General features: G+C 36.5%; 1 protein-coding gene across 11 annotated transcripts in view; it reads left to right on the plus strand.

Moving 5' to 3' along the window:
- Positions 1 to 822: 822 nt before the first annotated feature.
- LRCH2 (leucine rich repeats and calponin homology domain containing 2) overlaps positions 823 to 20421 on the plus strand; it is a 174185-nt gene continuing 154586 nt past the window's right edge. For 10 of the 11 annotated variants that reach the window (XR_012515668.1, XR_012515665.1, XR_012515670.1 and 7 more), the window contains exon 1: positions 823 to 1232. Coding sequence is in view for 1 of the 11 variants with exons in the window: in XM_003935833.4 (XP_003935882.1) it covers positions 878 to 1232 (355 nt within the window). In the remaining 10 variants the exon portion in view is untranslated. The remainder of the gene's footprint in view (positions 1233 to 20421) is intronic. The other variant, XR_012515674.1, reaches the window with a different exon arrangement.

Consider the following 20421-nt stretch of genomic DNA (forward strand, 5'->3'; position numbering starts at 1 on the left):
CTCTTGACCTCGTGATCCACCCGCCTCGGCCTCCCAAAGTGCTGGGATTACAGGCTTGAGCCACCGCGCCCAGCCGAGAAATAACCTTTAAGACTGTTTGATGATCAGAGATTTTCATCAGCCAATACTGACACGATGAGAAAAAACTAGAGATATTTTGGAGATCCTGGCACAACTTCAAAGAGTGATAGAACAGAATGTGGGTAACTCTTCCAAGTTTTGGAAGGCAACAGTCTGGCCGAGACTTACATATATTGAAACGAGAGACTTCGTTGAAAACATTTTACAAATCTTTTCCTATTTTGGAATTCTAAACTATGGAGAAACTCATATATGTTCAAAACTCAACACTGCACTCATTTTCCTCTCCAGATGACTCCCCAATGTTTCTCTAACACTGGTAAAGGATTCCTGAGGCATTTGCAGTAAGCTTCTCAATAATCTGCCCCATAGCCCTTCTAAGTGCTGTTTCTGTATATTCTGAAACGAATCCCTTTCATCCCTAGCTCATATATTTTGTTTCTGTTTTGCAGAACGGAAACGGTGCAGCAACTTAGAGATTTGTGGACATACAGCCCAGATGACCTGTAGTTCGCCTGGTGTCGTTTCGTAAGATTTTTGGTACCCAAAGCAACAGAACCGGGATTTAGCATCCTCCTTCTTATCACACGTTTCTTAAAGTAAGCGTTCTGCACTTTCAAACATCATCTCTTCGCTATCCAACACCTCCTCCCAGCCCGCTCCCGGTTCCTTCCCACCCTCTACTTCGCCCACGCCCCCCGCCCCCCGCCCCCAGCCTGCGCATGCGTCCTAAGAAATCCTACACTCGCGGCACAGGCTGACAGTATTGTCGGGGGCTATTCTCTCTCCCAGGAACATGGCGGCGAGTCAGGGAGGAGGTGGTAACAGTGGGGGCGGCGGTTGTGCTGGAGGTGGAAGTAGCGGTGGCGGTGGCGCGGCCGGAGCGGGAGGTGGCGGGGCCGGAGGGGGAGGCGGTGGCGGTGGCGGTGGCGGGACCCTGGTGGTCCCCATCCCGGTACCGACTCTTTTCGGTCAGCCGTTCCCCAACGGGCCGCAGTGGAACCCGGGGAGCCTGCAGCCTCAGCACACCGTGAGGAGCCTGGACCGGGCCCTTGAGGAGGCGGGCAACTCCGGCATCCTGAGCCTCAGTGGTCGGAAACTCCGAGACTTCCCGGGCAGCAGCTACGACCTGACGGACACCACCCAAGCAGGTGACAGGACGGGGGGAGGGGAAGCTGGCTGTGAAGGAGGAGGTGCCGGGAGTGGGTGGCTGCGTGGCTCCGTGGTTGGACTCTGCAGGTCTGGGTGGGTGTGCGGAGGCTGCCAGACTAACAAAGTCGGGGCAGCCAGTTCTTCTGAACGTGAGGGGCAAAGCATGCAATATGGGAAGGGAGGAATGCTGCCTGAAGGAGGTATGGAAACTGGTGGGATGTTAGGGGTGAAAGAGCATCATTGTTAAAGAGAGTTTCCCCAGTTTGGGTGGGAGGGAGGTATTGACACCTTCCTTAATGCACTTCTTTCCACTCTCTTGGATCTTCCCATCTTTCCTGGAAAACCAAACCAAATCATACCAAACAAAACATAAAAATCGTAATCTCTACATATTCCTTAAAGGCATACGTGCCTGCAAGAATGGCATATCCATTTTCAGAGTACAGCAGCAGGACTGCCATCGTTTTTCCGTCTGGTTTAATCATCTTGGCTTCTTTCTTGTCACGTATTCCTTTAAACACTGAGATTTTTCATTTTCCTGTTATTGAGAATGTAGTGGTGGTTAAATTAGTATTTGCTGCAGTGGCAAATTAAATCATCAATCACTTACATCTGCTTACTAGAAGAAAGCTAATCCTTGTTTTGAGTTATAATAGAGTCTTATTTTTTATAGTAGAAAGCCAACAATTTTAAGGACATTTTTGAGAAAAAATTAACTCCGTTCCTTATGGAGTTGTAGATTAAAGGCTAATCATTTTGGATGAGAAATTGGCTATTGCAATGTTCTTCATGTACTCTCTGGTAGTCTTTGTTGTGGCTGGCATTTTTTGTTAGGAACACAGTCTCTTATAAACCAATGCTGGATTTTTTAGACATGTTTAGATTTGATTAAAGGTTTTTTATTTTGTCGTTTTTTTCTTTTCATAATCTTTAAGTGTGTTATTTATGTCTGTTTTCATCTGCTTTGCTGAAATAAATCCTGCACAAAGTTATTTTAATAGATGTAGTGATTTTGAAACAATGTGGTAAGTTAATTCACCCATAATGAGAAGTAGTGAAAGACCTGTTATTTTTTAGAACAAGACAATTTCAGTTTTATTCAGTTTTTAGATCTTAAATCCAGGTATTTGTGTTGGAACAAGGTGGGGAGAGAAGGAAAACCTAAAATTGAAGCTTTCTACCCAGTGATTCTTTTAGGAATTATCCCAATAACTATGAATATGTAATCGACCACTGATTTTGTATTTTGTAAAGCATGTTTGAGTATTTACTCCTTCACTCTGAACAGATTTCCAAAATAATATGTTCACATATTCATGACTGTTAGCAAGATATTATGCAACTTTGTGTGTTCTTCAAAGGCTTCAAGAAAAACAGTTTCAGACTGCATCATTATAGTGATTTTTTTTCTTTTCTTCTTCTTTTTTTTTTTTTTTTGCTTTTTGTTTTTTACAACTTATAAAGGGTTCTTCTATTACCTGCAGGACAAAGTTTAAGCATCCTAGCTTGGCATTCAGAGCTTTCATTGTTGGGCTCCAATTTATTGTTGCAACCTTATACCCCAAAGTGCTTCCACATAGAATCCTCTCTTTCAACTAGGTTAACTCTCTGTCTCTTAAATATATTTTGTGCATTTCTGCCTCATCTTTGTACAGGATCACCTGTATGCTTGGGATTTCCCTCTTTTCTCCATCTATTTAATTTTACTCAACCCCTAGTTCTTCCAAGAAGTTGTCTCCAACTCCCTTAGTCCACAGGAATCTCCTACTTCTTTGAATTCCCATGGAACTCATTGTCTTTACCACTTACTTGGCAGTGCTGGCTTTATTTTCTTTTTTATGTTTCTGCGTTGCTGTCTCTTAGAAGAAATAGAGCCCCTTTAAAGGCAAAGTGTAAGCCGTATACTTGTTCAGTCTTCTAATTTATTGTATTTGATAATATTTCTCATAAATATGAATATCATTTGATGCAATTACAAGCTTTGGCTTTTAAGCCTTCAGTTGGTTTTCTGAGGTAAGCTTCAACACAAAGCAGAAACCTATCTGTTCATGGTAAACATTCACTTGTCATAAGCTTCATTTTACTTTTCTCTTCAATTGCATGAGTGTTTCTTGTGGGAACATTTCAAAAATCAGAGGAAACAAGATCTGTGCTGCTCTTTTTTTTTTCATTTAAATTAGATATCTTTGAGTGACTAATTTGCCAAATTTTTGACAAAATTTAGCCATGAAAATTTTAGGGGCAGTATTTTTGAATGTAAAGAGACCGTTATTTATTGTATGTAAATGAAGACAGGTACATTGGAGTTGAGGAAAAATAGAGCTAGAGTGTGTTTGAGGTTATACATACATATGTACATACACACACATACATATATATATTCCCTAGTTGATGAAACAATCATACAATATATTCATACAATATATTCCCTAGTTGGTGAAAATGATCTGTTTGGTGATATTGTTATACTTAAAATGACTCAGTGGGATAATGTTTCAAAACCAAACTGATTAGACAGGCATATAATGGTTTATTGCATTGGGAAGAGACAGGAGGAAGGGAAAATAGCTAAGAAGTGGTTAATGTTAATCTAAACGAGAGGTGGTGAGAATCTGGGTGAAACAAGATTGAATGAGGAGAAATTGAAATTGATACCAAAAAAAGTGGGGAAGGTTTTTGCATTAAGATGAAATAGACGCCTGGTTCTCCACCCTGGCTGCACATTACAATTGCAAGGGAGACTTTTTTTTTTTTTTTAACCCTACCTGGATCCCACCCTAGACCAATTAAATCGGAATCTCAGGGGCCAGGGAACTTAAGGAAAAAAAAAAAAAAAAAAAAAAAACTTCCCAGGTGATTCTAATGTGGAGTCAGGGCTGAGAAACCCTACAATGGTTTATTTTTAAGCACTCAAGAAATATTTCTTCTTTGAGTGAATGAGAACATTGATAAAAGTTTAGTTATTAACTTTAAAGCCACTTGTCAAGAGAGTTAAAACCAAAACTAGGAACTAAGTACTCAAGAATTGTTTCAGATTGTTTGATAAATTTACATGAAGAAAATGGTGCCCCTCAAACATATAGCCGCAAAATCTTTTCTCTGCTAACAGGCTTGCTATGAGGAAAAATGGACTGTAGTCAGCTGTTAGCAGAGTTTATCTTTGGTGTCTTTTTACCTCTCTCCGCATTTCTAGTGTCTGTTCTTTACTTGCCTCCTCCCTTTGTCCCCATCATGCTTTTCTCCTTTCTCTTTCTCTCTTCAGCCTCACTCCCTTTACTTTATTAGAATGGAGCTCAGGTTTATGGCAGCCTCTCTAGGAGATTAACATTTAAAAGGGGGAGTTTGCTAATTTACTTGAATCTCCAATTGGTGACTGGAGATTCATGACCTTTTTGAGTAGATCTCCCTTCCAGATACTCCTCGATTAAAATTTTCACTCATGTAAACAGGGATCAGAAAGTTGGTAACCCATTTCAATAAAGTAGCTGACTCTTGCTGTAATGTCTTCTCTGAGATCGTCTGTAGGTAGATTTGACAAGATGAAGGGAAATTGCGTAGAACTTTTTGGTTGCTCAGGACACTATAATTTGTTGACTTGAAAGTGAATTTAATGGTTACCCAAACAAATCCTGAAACTTTGCATAGTTGACTCTGTTACCAGTGCTGCAAATAAGTGGGTATGTTTCAGCCTACTTGCAGCTGCTCCCTCTGCTTCTTTATACCTGTTTATGTACATGATCAGTAGGTCTGTGAAACAGATTTAGGAATTCTTACATCAGACTGTGCCGTGTCCTGGATTATCACGTGTTTTCCTGTAAACCAGGAGTCAACTCTAGTATTTCCTACATGTGCGGGTTCACCTTTTCAACTGTAGGACATGGTGCATTGTATCAGGTTGTAAAATGGAGCCAGATAAACACAGCATTTGGTTTTATTAGGTGAAGGTCCTCAATGCATTTAGTGGAATGAGCTCATGATTGTGATTTTGTGGCCTTATTCAAATATCTGCCTTATTTTGTGTAATAAATATCTTCTTGAAAAATCAACTGTGAAGCACATTTTTGACAGTTGACTCATATTTTAGTTGCTATAGATTGAATCTGAATTACTGAACCTTGTAGTGATTTATTCAGTGATAAGTTCTACAGCATAAATAGTTATCCCTTAATTTCTTTCATTTAAAATAAAATGTTATCTTTAATTGAAGGGTATATTCATCATTAAGATAATACCAATTACATAACTCTATAAATTTCTAAGTACTTTCATATATATTTTCATATATATTATCCTATTGTATTCTAATAATAACCCTGTAAGCTTGGCAGAGTACATGGTAATTGCTCCTTGAGATTGAGAGAGGTTAAGTGATTTGTCCAAAGTTAAATGGTAAGTCTGGCAGAGTGTGTGGGTCAGAGCCTAGGCTTTTGAACTCCAGAGTTATCCTAGTGTTATTTCCACTATGACACATTCTCTCTTTTAAAAAAAGCTGTTATTAAACACCGTGCCAATAAATAGGTTATTTATTCTGAAAATTCAATGCTTATTTAACTTCATAGGTTATATCATTTTTATTTGTGGTATCTTGTGTTTTGTTTTGTGTGTATTTGCATAGCTATCATGCCTTTCTTTCTTATGGTTATAGAATAGATTCATTAAGCAAGCATTTATTGAACTTCCAACTTTGGAAACATGATTATGGCTAATAGAAAGAGACATGGTTTTTGTTCTTAAAGGGTTTATAAAATAGTCAAGTGTGTACAGTAATATAACCATTAGAAAATAATTTCATTATAATATATAACAGTATCCAAAATAATATACTTCAATACACTGTACAAATAAGAGATATGGAGCTGTGGCATAAGGCTTAATTTTGGAGGGATTAATTTAGTTTGAGAAAGCTTCCTGAAAAGTTAGGTTAGGTATTTGTTGCATGACAGGTATAAGAACAGAAGTGGTTGATTGGGATGTTTTAAAATTGAGGTTAGTGGAATATTTTTGCTTAAGTTTTAAATATAATATTTCAATTTAGATTATTTGTGATATAAATTCTGATGCATTTATTTGGCATAAATGTAGACAAGGTCCAGAACCTCACTGAGAACATAAGAAGTATTTCTGGGGACATTTACTACAAATAAAAATAATTGAAGACTTACAAAATTGATTTACTGGGAGGTGGCATTTGTTTAAGTTCCAAGGCACACAGTGAAACTTTGCAGAAGAGGCAGTTTTTCTTCCAGCCCAACCTAGCAGCCCACTCTGTGAGATGCCTTAACTGCATGATCCCCACCTCCCGATTCTGCAGAGACTGGTTATCATCATGACCTAGAAAGGGAAATCTTTTAGTTTTCTCTTTTTCTCTACACTTTCGGTGAATTTGGGTACTTCTTAAAACATTGTAATACTCTTATAATCAGTTATCTGGAAAATTTCAGAAAGGGTTGTCTGCTTCTCTTTTATAGAAAAAAATACCTTACATGCCAGGGAACCATTTAATGTAATAAAAGAAAACTGTGTAAGCCAGTTTAATAGCAACATAAATTTATGTTTACCCTCACTTTCAACTAGTGCATTCAATCTGCTAAAGATCAAACTGTAATTTTTAATCTTTACATTTCTCTTGTTTCATGTAAATTGATAACATTCCATTAACAGTATACCCGTCAATGGACTGTAATGCATAATTCAACAGTGGATACTTTCTAATGTATTTTTTTATATCCAATTTTTTAAGGAAAAGTTTTTTCCAAATAAGAAAGTAAGTTCTTTCCTTTTCATGGTCACTTGATTCTGTGTAGTCTTTTATAATTTGTGATAATGTTGTCACTTTATTTTTAAATTAATTACTTGTCTCAGTAGAATATTAGAGATTCAAGGTGACAAGAGATGGACATAAGATAACTGTGACATAAACTTTTCTTTGAACCATATGGAGACTAACCAATTGTAGAACATTTGCGAATTTGGATTTCACTCAAATGACTTTTTGTTAATGATTATGTTCCTAAGAGAATCTAGTATGCGTAGTCTAGAGTTTTTTACTTCTTAAAAAAATAATTGCAATATGTAAATCCTTAGTACTTTGAGGTAATTGGTTGGGGATGTCTATGTCAATGGAAAATAATTACATTGAAAGGTATTTGTGAATTAGAAATAGTAAATTAAACATAGATAACTGTGTCCTTAAACTGCCTTAATGAGTATGTAAAAATAGATTTGTCATACTGATATTTTGTAAAGGTTGCAAAGTTGCAGTTTTCAGTGAGTTAATGATTTCATAATGGTTTAAAATAAGAACTCATATACTTATTATATCCTAGATCAGTAGTTTTCAATTCGGAGAAGGGTAGGGTTGGAGAGGTTTCCTCCAGCGGATATTTGGTAGTATCTGGAGCATTTTTTTTTTTTTAAGAGACAAGTCTCGCGCTATGTTGCCTGGGCTGAGATATAGTAACTGTTCACAGACTCTAACTCTGGGGCTCAAGTGATCTCTTGCCTCAGCCTGATGCGTAGCTTGGACTATAGGCCCACACCACTACGCCTGGCTGAAGACATTTTTTATTATCACAATTTGGGGGTTGCTACTGACATCTAGTGGGTAGAGGCAAAGGATGCTGCCAAGCATCCTACAGGGAAAAGCACAGCCCCATACAACAAAGACTTACTTACCTTGTCTAAATGCCCATGGTGCCAAGGTTGAGAAACCCTGGGTTAGAGTAAGATAAATGGAAAGTGAAGCATAGGTTCAAAGAAGGAGAGATGACATTTGATTGGGTTGTTGGAACAGCAGAGGTGGGCTTTATACAGAAGTTGGAGGATTGGCCTTTAAAGAGGAGGCCTCAGATTTCATAGTTACGCTTAGATGGAGGAAACTACATGAATACTGATATCTCAGAGTCTCCTCAGACTCAGCTTGTCAAATAATGAACTCTTGTTATTCGCTCTAGGCCCCCTTGTCACCCAGGTCTAAGGTTTGAGAGTTATTCTCCAGTCTTCCCTTTCCCTCACCTTCTATATCTAGTGAGGGACTAAGGCCTGTTGGACGTAACTCTTTGAATAGCTTTCCAATCAGTTTCCTTCCTATGTATTCTCAATGTCATTCTTCAGATTCTCCTCAATTCCTCACCTTTAACTGGACCTGTCAATAGTTTCCTAAATTATCTCTCTGCCTCAAGTTTTCTTCAATTTCAATTAGTTAGCCCTTTACACTGTAGCTAAACCATTCTTTCCAATGTGCAATTCTGATTGTCACATGTTACTAAAACACCAGTAGCCAGTTTTCAAACAGTATATTTCAGAATCTTATTTCCTTATTCCTTGTTTCGAACATTAAAAAAACTAATATATACACTATGCTTTATTTAACTGTGGTAATTTTTGTATTTTATTAGTTAAAATTAAGTTGCTAAGATTCATCCAAATTGTTTAAAACTGTGGTTCATTATTTTGAATGGCTGTTATCTTTCATCATGTGACTATACCACCCTTTATTTATTCCCTTTCTCACTGATAGCCATTTTCATCCCCCCACAACGTTCCCCCTTTTTCTCTTGGGAATAGCACTACTATCAACATTATTATACATGTCTCTTGTACTTGTGAAAAGATTTCTCTTGTGTATATACTTGGAAATGGAATTGCTGGGTTATATGGTATGCCAGTGTTCAAACTGGTTTATAATTTCTGTTTCCATTGACATGTATAGGAGATCCTATGAATCTGTGTGCCCTCCAAAACAGTATTGTCAGATTTAAAAATTTTGGCCAAGTGTGTTTAAAATGGTATTTTGATGAATTCTTTCTTGATTTACATTTCCCTGATCACCAGTGGTGGTAACCTTTCTACAGACTTCTGTTGGTCATGTGTCTTTCCTGTACTGTGAAATAACTTTTCATTTATTTTTGCCCATTTTCTTTTGGTTGGTTGTCCTTTTTTAAAATATATATATAGAATTCTTTGAGTTTAAAAAATACTCCTTTTACATCATTTGCCTGTTTTGTATATTTTGAATGCCTTCTTGTTTATAACTTGCCTTTTTGCTTTTTGAGGGGTGTTTTGATGGACAAATTTATAAATTTTAATACACCCAAATTTATCAGTCTTGAATTTTATAGTCAGTGATTTTTGTGTCCTGTTTAAGAATATGTAAAATATATTCATCAATGTTTTTTACTAAGAGTTTTAGTTTTGTTTTTGGTATTAAAGTTTAAGAACCAAAATGATATTAAAAATTGAATCATATGGATTCAATTTTTATATATAGTGTGAGGCAGAGTTCCATGTTCATGTTTTTACATATGGGTTATCTTTTTTCAGATACTTTTTTTTTAAAAAAAAATCTGTATTCAATATATCAGATATATGGTTTACAAATACTTCTTTCCTATTCTATTGGTTCATCTACTTTGAAACACAAAATTAAAACATTTTGATATCACCCATTTTATCTATTTTTTTTTTTTATGTTGCTTGTGCTTTTTGTGTCATGTCTAAGGAAGCATTGCCTAACTCATGGTCATACCTTTACGTATTCTGAGTTTTATAGTTTTAGCTCTTTCATTTTTTACATTTAGCTTTACTGCTTATTTAAGTTGATTTTTGTGTGTCATGTAAGATCCGGGTCCGACTTCATTCTTTGACATGTGGATGTCCAGTTGTCCTAGCACCATTTTTTGAAAGGATCATTTTTTCTTCATCCAATTGCCTTGTCACTCTTGTTTAAAATCAGTTGACCATAAACGTAAAGGCTTATTTCTGGACTCTCAATTGTATTTCATTGATCTGTATTTCTGTTCTTAACTCAATACCACACTGTATTCATTATTGTAGCTGTGTAGTAAGTTTTGTAATTGGGAAATGTGAATCTTGCAACATGTTTTTCAAGATTTTTGGGGCTATTCTGGCACCCTTGCATTTCAATATGAATTTCAGGATCAGCTACTCAATTTTTTTTTTTTTTTTGGAAAATGTAGAATGCAAATTGGGATTTTGAAAAGGATTGTATGAATCATTAATTTGGGGGAATTTTGTCATCTTACCACTATTAAGTTGTCCAATCCATGAATAGGGGATGTCTTTTCACCTACTTATATCTTCTTTAATTTCTTTCAACATTGTTTTATAGTTTTCCTAACTATTTTTGATGCTATTGTAATTGAAATTTAAAAAAATTAGTTTTTGGATTGTTCATTGCTAGTATGTAGAAATACAATTGATTTTTATAAGTGATCATTTATCCTTCAACCTTGCTGAACTTGTATATTCTAGTAGTTTTTAAAATGGATTCATTAGGATTTTCTATGTCAGGTCATCTGCAAATAGAGATATTTTCACTTTTTTTCAAATCTGAAGCCCTTTATTTCTGTTTCTTGCCCAATTGTTCTTTTTGGAACTTCTAGTTTCAATAATGTTAAGCAGATGGTGTGAAAGTGGACATTCTTGTTTTGTTCTTGAACTTGGGGGAATACATTCAGTCTTTCACCATAAAATATAATGTTAGCTCTGTTTTTTTTTTTGGTAAATGATCTTTATCAGGTGGAAGAAATTCCCTTTCATACCTGGCTTTTCAAATGTTTTTTATCATAAAGGGGTGTTGGATTTTGTCAAAGGCTTTTTCTGTTCTATTGAGTGAATCATATGGTTTTTGTCCTTTATTTTATTTTTTTTGGTTTTTTTTTTTTTTTTTTTTTTGAGGGGGACAGAGTCTCACTCTGTTGCCCAGGCTGGAGTGCAGTGGCATGATCTCAGCTCACTGCAACCTCCGCCGCCCAGGTTCAAGTGATTCTCCTGTCTCAGCCTCCCGAGGAGCTGGGATTACAGGTGCTTGCCACTGCACCCGGCTAATTTTTGTATTTTTAGTAGAGAGGGGGTTTCACCATCTTGGCCAGGCTGGTCTTGAACTCCTGACCTCATGATCCACCAGCCTCAGCCTCTCAAAGTGCTGGGATTACAGGTGTGAGCCACCACGCTTGGCCCTTTATTGTATTAATATGGTATATAATATTGCTCAGTTTTTGAATATAAGATGAACCCACTCTGCATTCCTGACCTACCCGCACTTCAGTTTAGTCTCATACTGCCTTGGACCTCTATATTCCAGTTTACCAAACTATAATATGTGTTGCTTATTGAAAGTATCATGCTATTCCATGCCTCAGGGTTTTTTCTTTTGTTAATATTCTTTTTCTGCTTTCCACCTCTTGAACTCCTATTGATTCTTTGTATCCCACATAAGGCCTTTATCTTTTTCCCCTTTCCCCTCATCTTCTAAACACAGTGGTTACTCTATACCTCTATTCTAGTCACTGTGATTTAGTTTTGCAGTGAATGTATTTTCTTCACCCTAGCATGCACCATCAATTTAATAACTTTGCTGACAAAGAAACAGCACTACAGTAAATGCATGCACAGATTTCAGAAATGTTAGCATTAGAAGAAAATATGCATTGTTGAGTTAAAGAAATATGGGTTATTTGTTTGCACTTCTCTTTTTATTGGATTTAGAGTTATTTGAGTATAGTGACTGTGATACCACTCCAATAGCTAGTAGTACAGTATGTGGTACATAGTAGTTGTTTAGCATGTTTTGTTCAATTAAGTATGCTTCTTGCCATGGGTGCCTTTTTGGGTCCCTGCACAATTTGTCTCTGCTTTTTGTGTTTTCCACTACTTCAAAAATATATACCCTGTTTTCCAGGGTATACATTTGAACCTTTCATTGTTTCCCTGATTTTTGTTTTTATTGTCCTATTTTTAAAAATAAAAAAAAATTGGAAAGGAAAAAGAAATAGCTTGTTATTGCTTCATAAGCAGAGATACGAGTATTAAACATTAACAGTTTGGAAATTTGCTATAGTTTTTATATATTCTTATACTATACCACTAGATATCTTTTTATTTAAGAGTAGCTGGCTGTTTAAAAATACATATAGTAGCTATTCATTAAAATTGATTTAAAAGTACTGTTTATGATGTTAAATAAGTTTGACATTGAAAATACTAAATTACAAAATGTTTTAAGGATTAATATGTTCCTTTAACAAATTCTATTTTGAAAATCATATTTGTAGATGAAGTCCAAGAAAAATTGAGAGATAAATGGACATTTGATGGTTAGGTTTAGGAGTTTTCTCAGTAGTATAGCCCTAAATTATTTAAAATTGTGTTTTAGCATGTCTTGGTCTTACTTTGTCCTCTTACTGTCTGCTCGCCCCTATTTGCCACAGGCAAAGTTAAGATCCCAAGATCTGCTACCTTTCAATTACGAAGTTTATCATCCTTAGCAGGATCAGAGGTTAAAGGCACTCAGAACAACTCTCTGTATTCACTGTTTCTTCTCTTGCAAAAAGCCTCATCACCTAATGAATGACTAAATTTTCTCATATTTATCAATATAATGTTATTGCCTGAAACATCTATCCATCATAGTCTATTGTGTACTCTTCTTCTATATTGTTCTTTCAGAACATTTTCCTTATGCCACTGTTCCAATGAAGAAAAATATATGGAGGCACCATAATTTATTTAACCATTTCTCTATCATTAGATGTTTAAGTTACTGTTTAATATGAATAAACAACTAGGTGCAATTGTGCTCTTGGTTTTACATTGCCTTCTCCTTAGAGAAATTTAAACTTCCTTAAGACAGATAATGCATTCTATATATAGATTCTTGATAGTGTTTGGTTCAATGATATGACTCTCTGCAATAGCTTATAATAGATGCTTGTCTAATATTTGAACTTTAAATTATGGGAAATAGTGTGACAATTTTATATACTGACTTTCTATACTATTTGCGTGTAGGAGAATTGCTCTGCCATGGTGCCTTGGTGATCTTGCATGTTCCCCCATAGGCCACATAGGCAAGGTTCTACCACAATCTGTCTCAAGTCTTGGGGGAATACTCTGTGATCCTTTTTGGTATGTGGTAAGATAGATTTGTGAGGAGCTGTCACAAGACCATTTCTTATCCACCTGTCTGTCTTGTAGGAGGCTGCCTCAAGGCAGCTTATTATCTCCTAGTTTTATTCTGGTGAGGCATGAGACTTTCCTTCAGGCACTGTTGTGACTATAAAATGACATAGCTGCAGTCTAGAGTTGACTCCTCAAGAACAGAGCAACCCACTGTGGTGTTGTCTTTCATTTAGTCCCTCAGGTTTGGGTTTGTCCTGTAGGATTAGGGACATGGAGGACTTACACCATGCTGATCATGCTTTCTCTGTCTGTGTTAGTAATAAACTGTCTGAATCCATTTGGTCTTACTGGCAGCTGCCACTCTGCTTGACCATTTAATGTAAACAAATGGGATTTTTTTTGGGGGGGACCAGTTTGAGGAATGTGTCATTACTTTTTATTTGGTCAATTTACTGTAAATTGCTTTTAATTTCAGGATCCAATGTTCAATACTTTGCTATTAAATAGCTCAAGTAAGGATGGTCCTTGCTCTCTAAATACAGTATTGTTTTAGGGAGTTCAGCATGCAGCTGTAAAATTAGTCTTAATCTGGATAAATCAAAGATAAAGCAATTAGTTTTATTTAGTACAGTGGCTTGCAGTTGGTTTTTTCCTCCCTATCTTCTCAAAGACTACTTTTGTTTTGCAGTCTGAAGCCTGCTTAAGTTGTCCTGGAGAGTCAGTTCGATGCAGACCTTTCTCATATTATATTAGACTTTCCTTTCTCATGCAGTAGAAAGGTACGAAGGTATATTAACATGCAAATAAAATATGTATTGCATACACAGATCTACTTGATTTTCAGTGGCTGGTTGACCTTGACCTAGGCAGAAAGATCAAAGTCAAACTGTTACCAGTGGAGGGTGTCCAGGTTCTTGGCATTTTGAACAAAGAATTGGACAAAATTCCATCTTGAATTCTTTCCTTGCACAAAGCAAAGAAAGCAAGATACATGTTTTGCCATTGCTTACTTCATTAGTCAGACTAATCATAACAATTCAGATGTTAGGTTTTTTTCTTTTTTGCTTTAAAAAATAAGTTACATGAAAGCATGATTTTGTTGAGTTAATCAATTAATTCATTTACTTGTTAATTTTTTGAGACAGGGTTTCCCTCTGTTGCTCAGGCTGGAGTGCAGTGGTCCAATCTTGGCTCACTGCAACCCCATAAAAAACTAGACGAAGGATATGAACAGACACTTCTCAAAAGAGGACATGTGTGTGGCAAGGAAACATAAGAAAAAAAGCTCATCATCACTGATCATTAGAGAAATGCAAATCGAAACCATAATGAGATAACCATGTAATGCCACTTAGAATGGCGATCATTAATAAGTCTGGAAACAACAAATGCTGGAGAGGATGTGGAGAAATCGGAATGCTTTGACACTGTTGGTGGGAGTGTAAATTAGTTCAACCATTGTGGAAGACAGTGTGGCAATTCCTCAAGGATCTAGAACCAGAAATACCATTTGACCCAGCAATCCTATTACTGGCTATATTCCCTAAGGATTATAAATCATTCTACTATAAAGACACATGCACACGTATGTTTATTGCAGCACTGTTCACAATAGCAAAGACTTGTAACCAATCCAAATGTCCGTCAGTGATAGAAAATGTGGCACATATACACCATGGAGTACTATACAGACATAAAAAAGGATAAGTTCATTTCCTTTGCAGGGACATGGATGAAGCTAGAAATCATGATTTTCAGCAAACTAACACAGGAACAGAAAACAAAACACTGCATGTTCTCACTCATAAGCGGGAGTTGAACAATGAGAACACATGGACACAGGGAGGGGAACAGCACACACTGGGGCCTGTTGGGGGTTGTAGGGCTGAGGAGGGATAGCATTAGGAGAAATACCTAATGTGAATGGCAGGTTGATGGGTTCAGCAAACCACCCTGGCACATGTATACCTATGTAACAAACCTGCATGTTCTGCACATGTGTCCTGGAACTTAAAGTATAATAAAACAATATTTTTATGGGTTTGAGGGTATAAGTGCAGTTTGGTTACATGGATATACTGCATGGTAATGATGTCTGGGCTATTAGTGTAACCACTTGAATAGTGTACATTGTGCCCATTAGGTAATTTCTCACCCCTCAACTCCCTCCTACCCTCCTACGTTTCTGAGTTTCCAGTGTCTATTATTCCACTGTCTATGTCCATATGCACACATTATTTAGCTGCCACTTATAAGTGAGAACATGTGGTATTTGACTTTCTGTTTATGAGTTATTTCAAAGATAATGCCTCTAGTTCTATTCATGTTGCTGCAAAAGACATGATTTTGGCTTGGTGCAGTGGCTCATGCCTGTAACCCCAACGGTTTGGGAGGCTGAGTCAAGAGGATCCCTTGAGCTCAGGAGTTTAGAACCAGCCTAGGCAACATAGCAAGACATTGTCTCTATTAAAAATAAAAAAAAAAAATTAGCTAGGCGTGGTGCCACATACCTGTAATCCCAGCCCTTTGGGAGGCTGAGGCAGGAGGATTGCTTACGCCCAGAAGATAGAGGCTACAGTGAGCTATTATCATGCCACTGCACTCCAGCCTCAGTGACAGAGTGCGACCTTGTCTCAAAACAAAAGAAGACATGATTTTATTATTTTTTATGGCTGAGTAGCATTTCATGGTATGTGTGTATGTGTGTGTGTATACCCACATATGTATGTATATGCATATATGCCACATTTGTTGTTTTTTTTTTGAGATGGAGCCTCACTCTGTTGCTCAGGCTGGAGTATAGTGGCATGGTCTCAGCTCACTGCAACCTTTGCCTCCTGGGGTCAAGCAATTCTCCTGCCCCAGCTTCCTAAGTAGCTTAGATTACAGGCGCCTGCCACCATGTCCAACTAATTTTTGTACTTTTTTAGTAGAGATGGGATTTCACCATGTTGGCTGGGCTAGTTTTTAACCAAGTCATCCATTGATGGACACTTAGCTTGATTCCTTATCTTTGCTATTGTGTATAGTGCTGCAATAAACATACATAAGTGCAGGTATCTTTTTAATATAATGATTTCTTTTCTTTTGGGTGGATACCTGGTAGTGGGATTGCCAGATGGAATGGTAGTTCTATTTTTAGTTCTTTGAGAAATTTTCATACTGTTTTCCCCAGGGGTTGTACTAATTTACATTCCAACTAACAATACATAAATACTCACTTTTCTTTGCATCCTCACCAACTGTTATTTTCTGACTCTTTAGTAATAGCCATTCTGACTGGTATAGGGTGGTACATTGTCCGTCTCAAAATTTTGTCTGTTTTAATTTGCATTTCTCTGATGCTTAGTGATGTTGAGCATTTTTTCATATGCTTTTTGGCCATTTGTATGTCTTCTTTTGAAAAATGTCTGTTCATGTATTTAAAATAGTGTACTGTCATGTTTTTCTTATAACAAAAGTGGTGCTTGCTTATTGTAGCAAATTTGGAAAATACATGCATAGGGAAGAAAATACAAATTACTTCTCATTCTAGCAACCCTGAATAAACGTTAATATTTTGGTAAATTTCCTTTGTATTTCCAGCCCTCATCCCCTTGCACAGACTTATAGCTCTTTATACATTTATGTAGGAGTGTATAAAATATACATTTTTAAAGGAGATGAATGATGAATTTAGTTTATATATTTTTATATTTTAAATGCCCTAGTTATTATACTGTGAGCATTTTTCCATACTAAGGAATCGAGCCTATAATATGATTTTTAAAGGCTACAGGATATTCCATGTTAAGGATATAAAAATTTGTTTAGCCTTTATGTTATTGTTGGACATTTAAGTTGTTTCTAATTTTTTACTATTTTAAATAATCCTGAAGTATGCATATTTTTTACATATCTCTATTGGATTTCAATTGAAAATTGCTAGAAATTGAATTGTTAGATCAATGATTATGAACAGTGTTGAGGACCTTGATTCACTTTGCCAAACTGTACTCCAGAAACGTTACCTCATTTTGTATTCCCACCAATGGTGATAGAAGTGTCTAATTCAAAATAGCCTTGCCAACACCAAAAAACCTTTAAATTTGATGAATGAATTATGGTGTTTTTTGTTTTTTTTTTTTTTTTTTTTTTTTTTTTTTTTTTTTTTTTGAGATGGGGTCTTGCTCTGTCGTCCATGTCACCCAGGCTAGAGTTCAGTAGCGCGATCTTGGCTCACTGCAACCTCTGCCTCCTGGGTTCAAGCGATTCTCTTTCCTCAGTCTCCTGAGTATCTGGGACTACAAGCGCATACCACCTCACTTGGCTAATTTTTAAATTTTTAGTAGAAATGGGGTTTTATCATGTTGGCCAGGCTGGTCTTGAACTCCTGACCTCAAGTGATCCTCTGACGTCGACCTCCCAAAGTGCTAAGAATACAGAAATGAGCCACTGCACCTGGCTGCATTATGTTATCATAATTTTTACATTTATTTTGATTGCAGTGAGGTTGAAAATATTTTCATATGTGTCTTGATCATCGGCAGTTTTCATTTTTGAAACTGTTTATGTCCTTGGCCCAGGTTTTATCTATGAGTTGTGGGTATCTTTTTGCTTTTTGATAGACTGAAGTTTTTCTTTCTTTTTATGTAGCTTAATGTAGAAATCTTTCATGTGTGAATTCTTTCTTTATATTAACACTTTGAAAGTCCTTCCCCATTCTAATATTAGGTGACTAGTCACTATAATGTTTTTCTTAAAGGTTCATTTTCATGTTTATCTTTTTCCTCCATCTGGATTTTATTTTAGTAAAAGTTATATGATAAAATGATTGCATTTGTCTTTTGAAAGTACAGTTATTTATTTGATAAATAATAGTGTATTGATTTGAAATGACAAATTTATAATAAATTTTATAAGGATTGAAGTGTAGTACCTTTTTTAAATGTTTGAATGCCATTACAGTGATTCAGTAATTATTTCTTGGTGAAACTGAAAAACTTCCTAGAATGTCCTACAGATATCTCTGCATAGAGCTGCCCCTCCCTCTTCTTTTAAATAAAGTCTTGTGTTTCCATTTGGCTTAATTGTTGCAAGTCTCACAGTTCTTTCCTCACTGAGCAGGCACCTATCCGCCCTCTGGTTAGCAGCTGTGGTTTCCCCTTGCAATATCTGTTTTAGTTTGCACCTTTGCCTCTCAAAGTGCCTGTGCTCAAAATGAGCCTTTCATTATTAGTTACTTCAGGTCAGTGAGATCTGCTTGTTATTATTTCTCATAATTGTTAACTTTGAAGCATTTTTTTCTTCATTTTTTCCAATGGCTACTTTACAAGTTGTTTTTTTCTCTCCACTGAACTTACAGTTAATATTTTAATTCATCATAGAGTAGCTTAGAAATTCTGCAATCCATACATCTTACTCATTCAACTATATCTCAATATTATTTTGTCCTGCACATCACCCTTCTAGGGAAGACTGAATCAAGAAATCACCTGTCTTTGCAGAAGGCATCTGTTGAAGCAGATGCTGGAGCCATGGGGTTGTCATTTCCCATCAGGCTTCATCCAATATCAGTCTTTAATACTTCAAAGACACTTTCCATCCTTGCATTGACAGACAGCTGTGGTGCCTTCTGTTTTCTTGCTGCTTTTTATTTCTAGTCTTTATTTCAGTTCTTTTAGATGGAAAAATAGGTAAGGAATTGCTAACATTTGAGAACATATTAATCAGATTTTACATACTGTAACTGTGCTCAAATTTGAGTAATAATAGTTACCAAAGAGCAGAGAAAACTTAATTTTTTCATTTTCATGTTAGGAAATAAGTATCTGAGTTGGTTTATTTTATGCAATCTCTTGAAGACGTATTTCTGGTATATATATTTTATGTTACAAGAAATAAATATAATGGTCTAATTTCCATCATTTTATTTTCTATCTTTAAGAACATTACCTATCATTATGTACATGTGGACAATTTTCTCTTTATTTCTATTGATTATTTCTTCTAGGGATTTTAGGTTGTTGCAGAATACTTAGTCATTACAGGTAGCCCTGAAATAGTGAGGAATTAAGTGATTTTGGCACTATTTTGTAGGTAGTAGTAGATTCAGAAATGCAGTTCATATCCAGTCTAGTGCTCATCTCCCCCTCTTTTTTAGTTAGTAAGACTTCTGTGAACTTTGAGATATACCCCAAGGATGATTCTGTATTGGTCCGGCCACAAGACCTTTATATTATAGGAACTACAATTTTAGTAGAACTAAATGGAGATGATTATTTTTGCATTTTTTTCACTAAAGTGTTACTATCTAAGCACGTATTACTTGGTGTCGGAATGGAATAAGAATTGATACTACCTAGCATTGGTGTCTGGTTGAGCTTTTGATCTACCCTAACATCTCGTGCTTAATTTATAGTTAATGTTTAATGGAATTTTGTCAAATGAATGATAAAGACTGTGAGTCAAGTCAGGATGCTCCCTGGAAAATATGGACAATGAGGCTTGGAAGGTGAGGATCAGAATGTGCTTGCCTCTGTCACAGACTCTGGAAGTGTAGAACCACAGATAATTTGATATAAAGATATTTAAATATTTTACCTTTTATGTTTTCTGTGATTAGGCTGCAACTTCTAACGCCTGCTGGAAAAAGAATGCTACTATTCAAAGACAATTCACTATGGCTTCACGTTTCTGCACGTCTTACAAGTGAGGCACTAACTGCCTGTATTCTGAACTGTATTTTCAAGGATATTAGTACAGTGACCAGCTTTGCAAGATAAACATACTGTTTCCCTTCAAAACAAAGTACAAGCTGGATGCAGTGGCTTATACCTGTAATTCCAACACTTTGGGAGGCCAGGGCAGGAGGATCACTTGAGCCCAGGAGTTTGAGACCAGCCTGGGCAACAACATAGCAAGGCCCTATCTAGTTTTTTTTTTTTTTTTTGAGACAAGGTCTTACTCTGTCACCCAGGCTGGAGAGCAGTGGCACAGTCACCTCATCACAGCCTCAACCTCCCTAGGCTCAGGTGATCCTCCTGCCTCAGGTTTCCAAGTAACTGGGACTACAGGTCCATGTCACCGCACCTGGATAATTTTTTGAATTTTTTGTAGAAATGGGGTTTTGCCATGTTTCCCAGGCTGGTCTTGTACTCTTAGACCTAAGCAATCTACCCTCCTCAGCCTCTCAAAGTGTTGGGATTACAGGTGTGAGCCACTGCTCCTGGCCAAGACCCAGGCTCTAAAAAAAAAAAAAATGCAAGCATGGTGGTTCACGCTTGT

This window comes from Saimiri boliviensis, chromosome X, assembly GCF_048565385.1.
Source record: "Saimiri boliviensis isolate mSaiBol1 chromosome X, mSaiBol1.pri, whole genome shotgun sequence".
Classification (NCBI taxonomy): Eukaryota; Metazoa; Chordata; class Mammalia; order Primates; family Cebidae; genus Saimiri; species Saimiri boliviensis.